The 13,659-nt window shown below is 52.9% G+C and overlaps 2 protein-coding genes across 2 annotated transcripts in view; one reads left to right on the top strand and one right to left on the bottom strand.

Moving 5' to 3' along the window:
* SH2D3A (SH2 domain containing 3A) lies at window positions 1-9,942 on the top strand. The gene is made up of 12 exons (XM_007460582.1): window positions 1-49; window positions 351-477; window positions 1,024-1,276; window positions 2,970-3,106; window positions 4,673-5,022; window positions 5,398-5,474; window positions 6,983-7,458; window positions 7,592-7,707; window positions 7,864-8,038; window positions 8,127-8,238; window positions 8,773-8,958; window positions 9,782-9,942. Exons 4-12 carry the CDS (start codon window positions 3,038-3,040, stop codon window positions 9,940-9,942), a joined length of 1,722 nt encoding a protein of 573 aa, XP_007460644.1. The 5' UTR covers window positions 1-49; window positions 351-477; window positions 1,024-1,276; window positions 2,970-3,037.
* A 990-nt stretch (window positions 9,943-10,932) lies between these two features.
* TRIP10 (thyroid hormone receptor interactor 10) overlaps window positions 10,933-13,659 on the bottom strand; it is an 8,501-nt gene continuing 5,774 nt past the window's right edge. Inside the window, 5 exon segments of the mRNA XM_007460581.1 lie at window positions 10,933-11,335; window positions 11,445-11,566; window positions 11,646-11,791; window positions 12,006-12,138; window positions 13,638-13,659. The exon segment at window positions 13,638-13,659 is cut by the window's right edge and continues 82 nt beyond it. Coding sequence (XP_007460643.1) covers window positions 11,187-11,335; window positions 11,445-11,566; window positions 11,646-11,791; window positions 12,006-12,138; window positions 13,638-13,659 — 572 coding nt within the window. The 3' untranslated portion in view covers window positions 10,933-11,186.

The raw sequence follows: 13,659 nt of genomic DNA, 5'->3' as shown, positions 1-13,659 counted from the left end.
GCTTCCGCCAGGCCCCAGGTTCTTGGGAGCTCCGCGGGTCCCGGCCCAGGTGAGTGAGGGGCCCCAGACAGATCCAGGACCGGGAGATTACTGGGGCAGGGAGTTCTCTTTTCCAGGTGGTGCCACCAGCTCTCAGGGAGGATCTGGGTGTCCACGCGCGTCCGCGAACGTAAAAGGGGTCGCCTGACTGGGACGCTGTGTATCACGCGTGTCCGTGTACCTGGGCGTCCTCCTCCAAGCGTGTTTTCTGTGCAACACGGAAAGCCTCCCTGCTTCCACTTTTGCCTGAACGGTCTTTTTAAACCACAAACCAGATCGTGCCCCTCCCTCACTTCAAACCCTTCCGGTAGCTCCCCTTCCATCCCACTGAGATGAAAATTCGAGGTCCACCAGTTCCTGCATCGTCTCTGCCTATCTTACTGCTCTCCACTTCACTCCTGGCTCACAGCACGCAGCCCCACCAGCCTCCCTGATGATGTAAGATGTAAAAAGCAAGCTCCAGGCCTTTGCACTTGCCGTATCCCCACCTGGACTGCTCTTTCTCCACATCTTTGCATCACTGTCTCCCCTCTACTGAGGTCTCAGCTCCTACGTCACCTGGTGGGAGACAGCCTCCTGACTACCTGTTTAAGGTGGCCTGCCCCAGCCAGCCTCCTTGACATTTCCTTGTTTTATCACCTTCATTGTTCACCCTTAGATATTACCTTATTCATTCATCCTGCGCTTATTTGTTTTGTGTCTTGCCCACTGGAGGGACCTTGGTCTCATTCATCACTGTTTCTCCAGGGTCTAGAACAGAGCCTGGCACGCAGTAATCATTCAACCAGTCAATGTTTGCGCAAGTTTGAGGCTCCGCGTCCACCTGTGTCCCTGCGTCTCTGTGCAGGTGGCTGCCCTCCTGCACATGTGTGTACATGTATGTGGCCAACAGAGCATGAATAATCCCCTTCCTCCTTTCCCCAAGCTTGCCTCTCACCCCACCCCCTCTCCTGACTCTGCCCTGTTCCTCTCTCTTCTGCCTAGATATCCAGAAATTATTCCAAAGGACGCAGGGCAGGTGGATGACTTAATTGGCCTGTGGCTGACCTGTGCCCCCTCTGAGCTCCCCCTGAACTAATGAGAGCCTTGTCAGCGACGCACCACCACACCCACTAAGGGGCACGTAAGACAGAGGAAGCTGGAGTCCAGTCCGGGGACTCTTAAGACCAAGGCCGGGCCTGGCCCATGTGACAAACAGGAAGTGCTCAGGCATCCAGGAGACACACCTGGCTTTCAGGTATGTGGCACCTGGAGACAGCACTCTGCTCAGCTCCCCCACCCCTTAAGCCACCTAGGGCCAGTCTGGGAACTTCCTGACCCTTTCAGGCCCTCAGCCCAGCTGACTCAGGTCATAAGGATCCGGGTGCTATTTCCCTGCAGACCCCGCCAGGCCCAGAAGGTCTTGGGGGCAGGGGAAGCAAAAAGCAAACCGCTTGCTTCCCTCCCATCCAGGGCAATTTTTTCCACCAGACACTTGAGACACACAGGGGCCTGAGGCCTGCGCCATGATTAACATGTCCTAAAGCATCTGAGACCTAAATTTGACTGCAGTAATAAGGAAATGGATCTGCTCCAAAATACGAAAATCTGCAAATGCTTATTTGCTGAAAAGTCTACAAAAATATGACCCTTTAATGTCCTTAAAAATGACATTACATGGGGTTTCCCTGGTGGCGCAGTGGTTGCGAGTCCGCCTGCCGATGCCGGGGACACGGGTTCGTGTCCCGGTCTGGGAAGATCCCACATGCCGTGGAGCGGCTGGGCCCATGAGCCATGGCCGCTGAGCCTGCGCGTCCAGAGCCTGTGCTCTGCAACGGGAGAGGCCACAGCAGTGAGAGGCCCACATACCACAAAAAAAAAAAAAAAAGTGGCCTTACATTGGAAAGGCACCTATGGGTTAGATTTTTGTACAATCTAAGAATCCTTGAGTATGCATATAGGTGGCTGAGATGCTATGGACTTTAGTAAATTAAATTCTCCCCAGCCTGCAATTTCTTTCACCCCAAGAACCATCTGGCTTGCTCCCTCAAAATCCTCCCAGTGTTCACCAACAGAGACCTTCCCGGGCCACTCCATGGAAAAATCTTAACTCCACCCCTTGAATCTTCATACCCCATCCCTGGTTTCAGTTTCTTGTTTAGGTCTCTCAGATCTATCCTATACTTCCTCATCTAGTTACTTATTTTTCCAATCACTGTCTTCCCTACTAGAACATCCCTAAGGACAGGAATTCTGGTCTGTGTTGTTCACTGCTAGGTCTCTAGTGCTGAGAAGGGGCATCTGGCACACAGTGGGGTGCCCCATGAATATTGGTTTGAGTGAATTTGTTAATTAAATTTCGCCAAAACGTAGCAGTACGTCATCTGCATAAAAAAACTGAATTATATTTGAAAGCAATGCGGAGGTCTTTTCCCATTGCAAGAATCCCAGTGAATGCATGACTCTTTTCATGAAATCACAGCCTATTCTAAATTAAAGTTACTCATAGCCTGATTTTAATCTGATATATATATATATGTATATCAAATATAATTCAGATATAATTTATAATTAAGATATATACTCAGACTATGGGGTAACATCTTTAACTTAAAGTATAAATATATAAATAGTTATACAAAAATGTTTATATATTTTAAATATAAATATTTATATATAATTATATTTATATTTTTTAAATATAAATATATAAATATTCTGTATTAAAATATTATATAGTATACATTAAAATATTTTAATATATTATATATAATTTATGTAAAGATATACTATATATTAAAATATAATATATATTTTTATATATGCATATACAGAGAGAGTTGCATTTTAAGGTTCAATAAGATATGGGCTGCTGTCTTCAGAACCATGAGGAACATGGAAGGGCTGAGCCGGATGCTCAGGATTCAAGAGTAATTATTCCCATTTTACAGATGAGGAAGACTGGGGCCTGTTGGAAGTACAAAGCACAGCCCCTGCACCTTCTGCCCCTGAGAACTCCATGCAGGTGCCACAGGATGGAGAGGACTTTGCTGGCCAACCCTGGTACCACGGCCCACTGTCCCGTCAGGTATCGCTCCCTCCTGCAGGACCTCAGGACCATCTGATGGGGAGTCTCGCCCCTTTGACCTTAGTGGCTCAAGGGCTGGGGACTGTCTTGAAGCTTGGTTGGTGTGGCATGTCACTTCTTATATTTAAATTATCACTTCCTTTGGGATGGTGTTGAGGATGGTGTTGGGGATTGAAGAGGGTCCTAATGACCCCTCAAACCACCCCTTGGCTCTGCTTCTCTCTCTCTCTGGATCCCAGGCCACCCGTGGCTGCCAGGGCCCCATCTCCCTCTCAATCCAAAGTTCCTCACCCTCATCTCCAACTTAGGGGTCACCTTCAGGAGTCCCAGAACCTGAGGTATCCAATCAAATCATGAGAGGCCGTGTAGCTTAGTGGTTAAAACACCACACTTTAGCACCAGACAGCCTGGGTTCAAGTCCCATCCCTACAACTCACATTGGGTGTGAACAAGGTCAAGGTATTTGATATCTCTGGGCCTCAGTTTCCTCATCTGTAAAATGGGCATAATAGTACCTACCTCTTAACCTTGGTAAAGGATGAAGTGAGTTCATACATTTTACACCTAAAACAGTGCCTGGCAAATAACAAGGGCTATACATGTGTCCATTGTGCATACTGTCCAGTCCCCAGCCCCCATCACCAGCTCCACTTTGCCCCTCTGCGATGTTGTGGCCCTCAGCCCCTGTTTTCACACCAGCCACCATGGCTGGCATAAGACTGCTTGACCATTATTTTAAAGGTTGATCTAAAGGTCACAGTCTGTTTGGAAGGACCCAGTGAATGGCTTTTCTCTCTAAGCCACATTTGCATAGCAAGCTCAGTGCATGTCCTTGGGTTGGAAGTTGCATAAGTCGGTGCTGGCTAGTGGCTGTAAAAAACATTCCCAAGATGTCACCAGCCAGACTTGATCAACATTTAAGGGCGTGACTTCCCTGGTGGTCCAGGGAAGACTCTGCACTCCCAATGGGTAAGATTCCACACTCCCAATGCAGGGGACCCAGGTCTGATCCCCTGGTCGAGGAACTAGATCCCACATGCATGCTGCAACTAAGAGTCCACATGCCGCAACTAAGAGTCGCATACCACAGCTAAAGATCCCACATGCCGCAACTAAGACGCGGTGCAGCCTAAATAAATATTAGAAAAAAAAAAATTAAGGGCTAGTTCATGTCACAATCTGAGGGGATGCAGAGCTCCAAAATGAGTCAGACCCAAGCCCTTTCCATCCTGTGTCTTCACCATCCCCCAGGGCTCTGGGGACATCAACTGACAGAGGACAGAACCTGTAGGATTGTACAGGAGAATTTTATTGGTCGGGTCGGGACATTCCCCACAGCCCTTCTGCCCTCATACCATTGGCCAGATCTTGTCACATGACAGCTAACTGCAAGGGAGCCTGGGAAATGTAGTCCAGAGGTATGCCTACGAAAAAAGAAGAAATGGTCTGACACAATGGTATCCAGTCTCTGGGTTTTTTTGAGTTGGTGGAGTGGGGTGGGGAGTCATCATTAACTACTGATACAGGCTTATGCCAAAACCCCTTGCCCCTGTCCTCCATCCCCAGAAGGCTGAGGCCCTCCTCCAGCAAGATGGTGACTTCTTAGTTCGTGCATCTAAGTCCCGTGGGGGCCACCCTGTGATCTCCTGCCGTTGGCGGGGCTCAGTCCTGCACTTCGAGGTGTTCCGTGTGGCCCTGCGCCCCCGGCCAGGCCGGCCCACAGCCCTCTTTCAGCTGGAGGATGAGCGTTTCCCAAGCCTGCCTGCCCTGGTTCGCAGCTATGTGACTGGCCAGCGTACACTGTCCCAGGCCACGGGAGCTGTGGCATCCAGGCCAGTGACCCGGCAAGGACCTATTCGACGCAGCTTTAGTGAAGACACCCTTCGAGACGGCCCGGCTTGGACAGAGCCACTCAGGTACCACAGGCTCCCAACCTCCCTGACGACACCCAACGCCCCCCAGTGTTCTCCACCTCGGCACTGTCCACTAGTGACATTTGTGCCCAGATTATTCTTGGCTGTGGGGGGCCATTCTGTGCATTGTAGGATGTTCAGCAGCATCCCTGGCCTCTATCTACTAGATGCCAGTAGAATCCTCTGTACGTCATCCCCCTAGTTGTGACGACCAAAAATGTCTCCTGACATTGCCAATTGTCATTGTCCCCTGGGGGTATCAGGCACCCTGGTTGGGATCCACTGGTTCCGAATGATGGGATGTAAGGTTTTATGGGTGTTGATGGGGGCTGCTCTGCACAGAGTAGGACAACACATCTCCCCCATCTCTGTCCCCAGGGCTAGGAAGCGGAGTGACAGTCTGCCCGCAGGCTTGGAGCATACGGGGCAGCCAACAGAAGACCACCCTGGTTCAGGTAAGGGTCTTCCAGGACAATACATAGCTCAGAGATTGCTCTGCCACTCACTACCCAAGTAAACTTTGGCAGGTGACTTAACCTCCTGGAAAAAAGAGATGGTGATGTTCTCAATGTTGTCATGGTGACGAAAAAACACAGGACTAAGGAACTTTGTAAGTGCTTAAAAATATGGGTTTATGATGATTCCAAGAAGCCCTCTGTTCTCTAACCATCGCTGACCTCTCTAATAATTCCTCTCACAACCCGTACTCACTCTGGCCTTAGTCTTCCTTTCAGTTGCTGGAACCTTCCAAATTTGTTCCTGCCTCAGGGCCTTTGCATTTGCTGTTCTCACCATTGGAGAGCCCATTCCCTAATCTTTACCTGGCTGACTCCTTCTCATCTAATGTGAGTTCTTCAAAGCAGCTGACCCTGACCATCCTACATAAAGGAGGAGTCCCCCTTATACCCTGACTGCCCTGTCCACACACCCCCGCCCCATTCAACGTGAGCCCTCACTGTGTGCCAGACACTCTACTAAGTGCTGAGATATGTCAATGAACAAGAAAGACAAAGATCCCTGCTCAAGTGGAGCCAACATCCTATTAGAGGAAGGACCATGAACAACAAAAATGAGTCAATTACGTATATGCTTTGGGTTAAAAATTAAAAGCAGGACACAGTAAGGAGTATGCGAATAGTAGTGAGTATTACAGTTTTAAGTAGTAGTTAGGAAAGGTCCCATGGAGAAAGATTTGAAGGAGATGAAGGAGGGAACGATGTGGATAATTGGATGAGAATGACCCAGGCAGAGGGAACAGCCATTGCAAAGGTCCTGGGGCCAGAACAAGAGTTTGAACTCTTCATTGAACCAAAAGGAGGTGAGTGTAGCAGAAACACTGGGAGTGAGGGGGAAGTCACGAGAGATTGGGCTCAAACTGTGAGGGCTTCTTGGACTAATATGAGGACTTTGGCCCTTATTCAGAGCAAGCTGGGAACTGTGGGGAGGTTTTAAGCCCCTATAACAGGGTCGACTTAAATGCTTAGTAAATACAGAGTCTCCCAAAAGTCTGGGTGCAGTTTTAAGTTCCAATAACCTCAGAAGTAAATATGCCACAAACTTAACAAAAGACATCATTTGAAATTTTGATAAATTCAGTTTCTTTGATGCTTATGTAGCTTTGTGAATTTTGAATGACATTTTTCATTTTAATTTCATACAGTCAGGGCTTACCACCTTCAATCAGAGGGGCAAAAACAAAGAACTCAAACTTGAAATGTAGTATTCAAAAATTGCAAAACTACATACGTGTCAGAGAAAGTTCGTTTTCAAACCATTGGTAAGTGTGTAGCATTGATGTTGGTGAAGTTGCTCAATTTCAAAGCCGCACCAAGATAGGCTGGGATACCTGGTTATTGGCTGAATGAGTGGATGAACCAGGAGGTTAGTAGCCCATGAAGCCACTGACCCCTCCCAGCTGTCTTCTCTGTGTACCTCTTTCACCCCCTCTTGTGTGACCCCCCAGGAGCTTCCACTATGCCTGCATCTGCCCTGCCTCGGACAGGTAGTGACTCCGTGTTGCTAAAGGTGCCCGTTCCCCTGGGGTCCATTGCTGACAGCCTCAGGGCCTCTGATGGGCAGCTTCATGCCAAGGCACCCACCAAGCCACCTCGAACATCCTCACTGATGCTGCCTGATGCCTCTGGACGCCCCCCAACGTACTGTGAGCTGGTGCCCCGAGGGCCCAGGGTCCAGGGAACGCCTGCTGGCCACAGCTGCCCAGAGCCAGAGGCGCCATGGTGGGAGGCTGAGGAGAAGGAGGGCAGATATTTTGCAAGACCGCAGGCAGAGGTCTCTTTCTGCCCACCTGACAACCCCTTCTGCCTGCTGGGCTCCCAGAATCGGCCTCTGGAAACCGAAGTCTTGCATACTCTCCATGGCCTGTTCCTGGAGCACCATCCTGGGAGCACCGCTCTCCACCTGCTACTGGTGGATTGCCAGGTGGGTCACCTACAGAGGTTTGTCCTTCCCAGGCAGGGGCTGAAGCCAGGACAAGGCCCAACCCCACCTCACATCTGTATACTCACTCTGCTCCCTTGACTTCTCTACTCTTACCCTGGTCCCCCATCGCCAGGCGACTGGCCTCCTGGGAGTGACCAAGGCTCAGCGGGGCGCCATGGGGGTCGCCTCTGGTCTGGAGCTGCTCACACTTCCCCATGGGCATCGCTTGAGGTTGGAACTGCTGGAGAGGTGAGCCAGCCACCTGGAACCCCTAGGGTCTCCAAATCTCCCTGTTCACAGTCCCCTAGGGAGGTGGGGCATGGGCAATGCCACCGACTGTCCCTCCTCACCCCCGCATTGCAAACCTCCCCACTGCCCCCAGACCCTTGCCTTCCGCCTCCACAGGCTCGAGACGCTGGCACTGGCGGGGGCGCTGGCAGTGCTGGGCTGCGCAGGGCCGCTGGAGGAGCGCGCGGCCGCCCTGAGGGGCCTGGTGGAGCTGGCCCTGGCGCTGCGGCCAGGGGCGGCGGGAGACCTGCCCGGACTGGCCGCGGTCATGGGCGCCTTGCTCATGCCCCAGGTGCGTGGGAAGCGGGGATGGGGAGGCGGCCAGAGAGCAAGTGATGGGAAAAAGTGGAGAGGAGGCGGGCTCAGCTCTCTTCCTCCAGGTGTCGCGGTTGGAACGCACGTGGCGCCAGCTGCGAAGGAGCCACACCGAGGCTGCGCTGGCCTTCGAGCAGGAGCTGAAGCCACTGATGCGGGCTCTGGATGAGGGCGCCGGTGAGTGGCATCTTTCGAGGAGCGGTAACTAAGCGGAATCCCAATCCGATCCTAAGCCCCGCCCGGGTCTTAGGTCCCCGCCCCTGCTTCTCTCCTAAGCCACGCCCCATACCCTAGGCCCGGCCCCTGATTCACATCCAGCTCTATGCTAGGCTCTGGCCTCTGGGTCTCGTGCCAAACCCCGCCCCTTCCTTCTGTCCTAGGCTCCACCTTGGCCTTACATTCCGCCCGCTGTTTCGGCCCTAGGCTCCGCCCCTTAAGCAAGGCTCCGCCCTCCTCGCCCTAACCCCCGCCCTCTGTGCGAGTCTCGGTCGGAAACTAATCCCTAGGCCCCGCCCTCACTCTGTCCCAGGCTCCGCCCCTGCCCTAGGCCACTCCCTGGTCCTGCTCTGGGCCAGGCTCAAGCCTCTGTTTCTGACCCAGACCCCAACCATTGCTTTGTCCTAGGGTGCCTCGGCCCAATGTATGTCGCACCCTCTTCACCCTAGGACCCGCCCTCTGCCCCTAGCCCAGCCCAGACCCTTCCCCCAACAGGACCCTGCGACCCGGGGGAGGTGGCGCTGCCGCACGTGGCGCCCGCGGTGCGCCTACTGGAGGGCGAGGAACTCCCCGGGCCCCTGGACGAGAGCTGCGAGCGGCTGCTGCGCACCCTGCACCGGGCGCGTCTGCTGGCCCGGGACGCGCCCAGATTCCGCGAGGCGGCGGCTCGGCGCCTGCGAGGTGAGCGCCTCCTCTGCGCCGGGTTGCCAGAAGATCCCGGAACACCCCTCATGCTCCAACTCGGTGCCCCCACCGGGCCAGGGACTAGAGCCTCCCACCACGCCTCCCAGAGCCCCACCCAAACTGGGACGGCCCGGCCCCACGGGGTTCTCACCCTAACACACGCCGCAACCTGCAGTGTAGACGGAAACAGTGCCCTCTGCCCCCAAAGGGCGGCCCAGACCCCCAGAGCCACGCCCACAGGGCCCCACTCCCACTCTTCCAACTCCCACTCCTCCCTAGAGGATCTCGATCCACCACCAAGAATGCCCAGCTCCCTCCAAAATGACTCAGACCTTCAACCTGGTAGAATAGAACGGCGCCCCCGCTGAGCTCAGAGCCACACCCCTCTCCTGCCCTGGGGCAGCCCAGCCTCCAGGATCCCCCACCTGGGTCGTCCCTGCCTTCACTGGTGACCTTAGCCCCCCTATCCCTCCAACATGGGCCAACCTCCTCCCCGCGCCAAGTTTGTCGCGCAGGACGGCCCGGACCCCAAATCCCACCTTCGGGCGTGGCTCCATCTCCAGGCACAACCCCTAAGGTGGGTCCCCCAGGATCTCGCCCCAGGAACAGACTGCCCCCGTGCACCCACCGAGCCCCTCAGCCACCCCACCCCTACTGCTGCAGACTCAGGAGCCCCCTCCCGGCTAACCCTACCCAGTTGTCCAGGTAATCTCAGGCTGAGTCCCTCCGGGGTCAAAGTCCTGAGGGAACAAGGCAGGTGTGGGAAGGGCAAGGCAGTTGCCTGGGCCCAGCCCTCAGCCCCGCCTGGACCCGCCCCCAGGATTCCGGCCCCACCCGGAGCTGAGAGAGGCCCTGACCACTGGTTTCTTGAGGAGGCTGCTCTGGGGGAGCCGAGGAGCTGGGGCGCCGTGGGCCACACGTCTTGAGAAGTTCCAGCGCGTCCTCACCGTCCTGTCGCAGCGCCTGGAGCCTGACCATTGAAAGCATAGAACTCCCACCCCCACCCCCCCACCACCCCCCACCCCCGCGCTTCACGCTGGGATACCAAGGCTTCCATGGAGACCAAGAAAGCCGCCCAAGCTTCCTCACAGCCAAATGCAGTGGGGACCTGCACCCTGCCTCACAGGAGGGGACCTGGTTTGCAGGAACCCACCCTGTGCCCTAAAAAGGCACACTGATCCTGGCGGAGGGCAGCCTCCTCCCCACACTAGAAGACCCAGATGTCTGGAGGCTCTGGACGCCCTCTCCCACATGCCCCCTCGCATATCCCACAAAGTGTGAACATGTGGCTTTTAATGTTAAACAGAACTTGCAGATCTGTAAGAGGCCTGAGTTCAAATACGTTTTAAAAGCTGTGTGACTGGGCTTCCCTGGTGGCGCAGTCGTTGAGAGTCCGCCTGCCGATGCAGGGGATACGGGTTCGTGCCCCGGTCTGGGAAGATCCCACATGCCGTGGAGTGGCTGGGCCCGTGAGCCATGGCCGTTGAGCCTGCTGGTCCGGAGCCTGTGCTCCACAACGGGAGAGGCCACAACAGTGAGAGGCCCACATACCGCAAAAAAAAAAAAAAAATGCTGTGTGACTTCTACTGGATCACTTGACTTCTCTGTGTTGGCCTTCAACGTAAAAGTGGGGCTGTGTACTTTATAGGGGTTGTGGTGGGGATGAAAGCTCAACGTTTGAATGAGTTCATGGGTGGAGAATGCCTGGCACACAGTAGGTGCTCAACAGGTGCTACCTGTCCTTGGTGAGCTGCAGTGAACACCAAAGGGGTGATGATGTCTGGCACCCTCCTCCCTACTAGAGACAAGCACCCAACTCCTAAGAAGGGGTAGGGTTTGTCTATGGTGTCCCCAAGTTGGTTTCCCCTTCCTCGTTCCCTGCGTGGCCCTTAAGGAGGGTGTTATTTGAATATCCAACCCCGGTATCCAAATCTCCTGATAAGGCACAGACTAGAGGAGCTTTCCATCATTTTTTTATATAAAACAAAACGGCCCCAGCCGAGCGGCAGGAAGAAAAGATTCGAAACATGAGTATGTACATCGATGGTAGAAGGCACAGCGGGTCCATGTGGGGTGAGGAGTGGGGGGGTAGGGCTGGGGGCAGCAGGTTACACAGGTCTCAGCTGAAGCCACGGGGGAAGAAATAAAGTGCGTAGGTCCTGGGGCACCCCCCGTGGCCCAGAAGCAGCAGCCAACAGCCCCCCTCTTCCCGCCTCTGGCAGGGTTCAGTTGAGTGTGACACGGAGGTAGGAGGTGGGCACGTAGCCCTCGCCTCCCTGTTTCCGCCTGACCCGGGTCCAGCCGTCGCCTTTATCTTCTTCCATGAGACTGAGGTCCTCGCCCTCGGCCATGGAGATGGTGCCCTCGCTGGACCCTGTCATGGGGGTGGCGGTGGCTCAGGTCTGCTGGAGGCGGATCTCAACAGAACCCAGCGCCAAACACTGCCCCCAAAGCCACCGATGCGCCACCCAGGCTGTCCTTACCTTCAAAATGGTAGATGGCCACACAGTGACCTATGGGGGATGCAGGCTCCTCCTCAAAATCCTCATCGAACTCCGTGTAGATGGGAGCATCCTGACCCTCCTCGGAGGGGGGCTCTTCAGAGCTGGTTGGAGAAGGCAAAGCAGGTGAAGACAGGTCCCCCCGGGGTCCAGGGACAGACCCACCCCGGCCTCCCTGCTCACCTCTCCTTATTATCCTGTGATCCGTTGTTGCTGTTGCTGCTGCTGTCTGGTGGGGCGCTGGATGGGGGGTCTGGAGGCCGAGTGTGCCGGCCCAGGGTGTCCCCCCGGTTGCTTAGGACCCGGCTCTCGGCTTCTGCCAGCCAAGCCTGAGAGGAGGGGACCGCACAGTCAGCTCCAGGGCCAGGCTCCGGGGTCAGCCCGCTCTGGCCTGGAGGTTTCCTGAGATCACCCATGCACACCCAAGGCAGTGATGAGAAACAGCTGAAGCACCCCCCCAATACCTCCCTGTCCCCCTCCCTCCCCCAAGAAGTGACTCAGCCAGGCCTGCCGGCCCCGCCCCTCCCCAGGGTCTTCCCTGACCTCATACTTCTGTACTTCCAATTTCAGCCGTTCGATGTTGTTCAGGGTTTCTGTGATCCGGGGTTCCAAGCTGGCCGGGTCCCCCATCTGGGGTGTCTTCTCATATACATCCTTCATTTTCTTCAAGGCCTCCCTAGGGTGAGACAGACGGAGGAGAAAGAATCCCATGTGATTTAACAAACAAAAAATGTGGGCTTTGCTTCAGGGAGCTCAGCCAGTGCTTCATAGCTTGGGTTCAAATCCCAGGGTGGGCATTTCTTAGTTATGTGAGTTTGGGTTAAGTTACCGAAACTGTGTCTCAGTATGCTTGTCTGAAAAAGAGAATAATGGGATCTATACAGCTATGTCTATATATCTCCTGTGAGTTGTTGTGAAGATGAGAACGGTGCCTTTATGTATTCAGATATATATTGAGTGCATACTAATACCAGGAACCTGTCCTAGGCATTAGAAATATAGCGCTAAACAGGACAGTCAGGGTCCTACCTCTACTCACAATCTCTCAGGAAAACGGGAATTCTAATGATGCACGTAAGGGGTTTAGAATAGTGCCTGGCATACAGTAACTCTATAAACGCTAAGTATTACTATCATTAGTCCCCTGTCCCTACTTCCTCCATGTAATGGTTACAAGCATGGTCCTCTGGACTATGTCAAACCTGGGTTCAACTTCTTTCCAGTCCTAGTACCTGATGCACGTTACAGATGAGGAAACTGGAAACAACTAGAATTCAAGTCCGTCTGGACTCCAGAGCATGCACCCATAATCCCCCCATTATCAAAACTCAGGAATGATAGAGTTCTCGAATGGAACTTTACACCAATAAAAGCCGTTTTGTACAAGAAGTTCTGTGCAAACGGCAAAACATCATTTGGCTGTCTGTCCACAAGTGGCAAACGTCATTCTTATTATGTAAGAGGACTGGGAAGAGAATCTTGTTGCTTGGAAAGAGTGACTAAAGATTTTCTTTTTTTAATCTGGCAGGTTTCTTTATCGTTAATACGTTAAGTGTTTTGAGTTATTAAATGAATAACCATATGCTTCTTTTTCTTTTAGCCAATTAATGAAGTAAGTGAGACTGACAGATGTTTTGATATTGAACCATCTTTGCATTACTGGGATAACACCCGAATGATCATGATTTTTTGTGGTCTTTTTTTTTTTTAACTGCGGGAAAATATACATAATATAGAATTTCCCATTTGAGCTATTTTTAAGTGTATGGTTCAGTGGCATTAAATTCATTCATGTAGCTGAGCAATCACCACCACCGCATGATTTTTTTTTTTTTTTAATATACCATTGGACTTGCTTGGCGAGGATTTTGCGATCTAAGATCATAAGTTAATTAAATAAGTCCATAATTTTATCTTCTTGAATTCTTGCTAACCCAATTTTGGAATTGAGATTCCACCAGCCTCCTAGATGAGCTGGCAGCTCTCGCTCCTCTTCTGTTTGTTGGAATGACTTATATAAGATGGGAAGTCACCGTTTCTTTTAAGTGTGGTAGGAATCACCCAGAAACCCATCAGGGCCTGGAGTTTGTTGGGGAGGAGACCTTCGAGTATCATTTCAGTGTAATTCATTTATTACTTCACCTTGTTCCTTACCTGCCCAGCCCCTCACCTTACCTCTGGTCAATCTCCTTCTGTA

Source organism: Lipotes vexillifer, unplaced genomic scaffold, assembly GCF_000442215.2.
Source record: "Lipotes vexillifer unplaced genomic scaffold, Lipotes_vexillifer_v1.1 scaffold1011, whole genome shotgun sequence".
NCBI lineage: Eukaryota > Metazoa > Chordata > Mammalia > Artiodactyla > Lipotidae > Lipotes > Lipotes vexillifer.
This window is presented reverse-complemented; position numbering and strand designations above follow the sequence as displayed.

Excerpts from the sequence above, each read along its gene's own strand:
- SH2D3A (XM_007460582.1), top strand. The coding sequence starts at position 3,038 with ATGCAGGTGCCACAGGATGGAGAGGACTTTGCTGGCCAACCCTGGTAC. Across the intron at positions 3,107-4,672 it reads ACGGCCCACTGTCCCGTCAG|AAGGCTGAGGCCCTCCTCCA; the intron begins GTATCGCTCCCT and ends CTCCATCCCCAG. Across the intron at positions 7,708-7,863 it reads AGGTTGGAACTGCTGGAGAG|GCTCGAGACGCTGGCACTGG; the intron begins GTGAGCCAGCCA and ends CCGCCTCCACAG.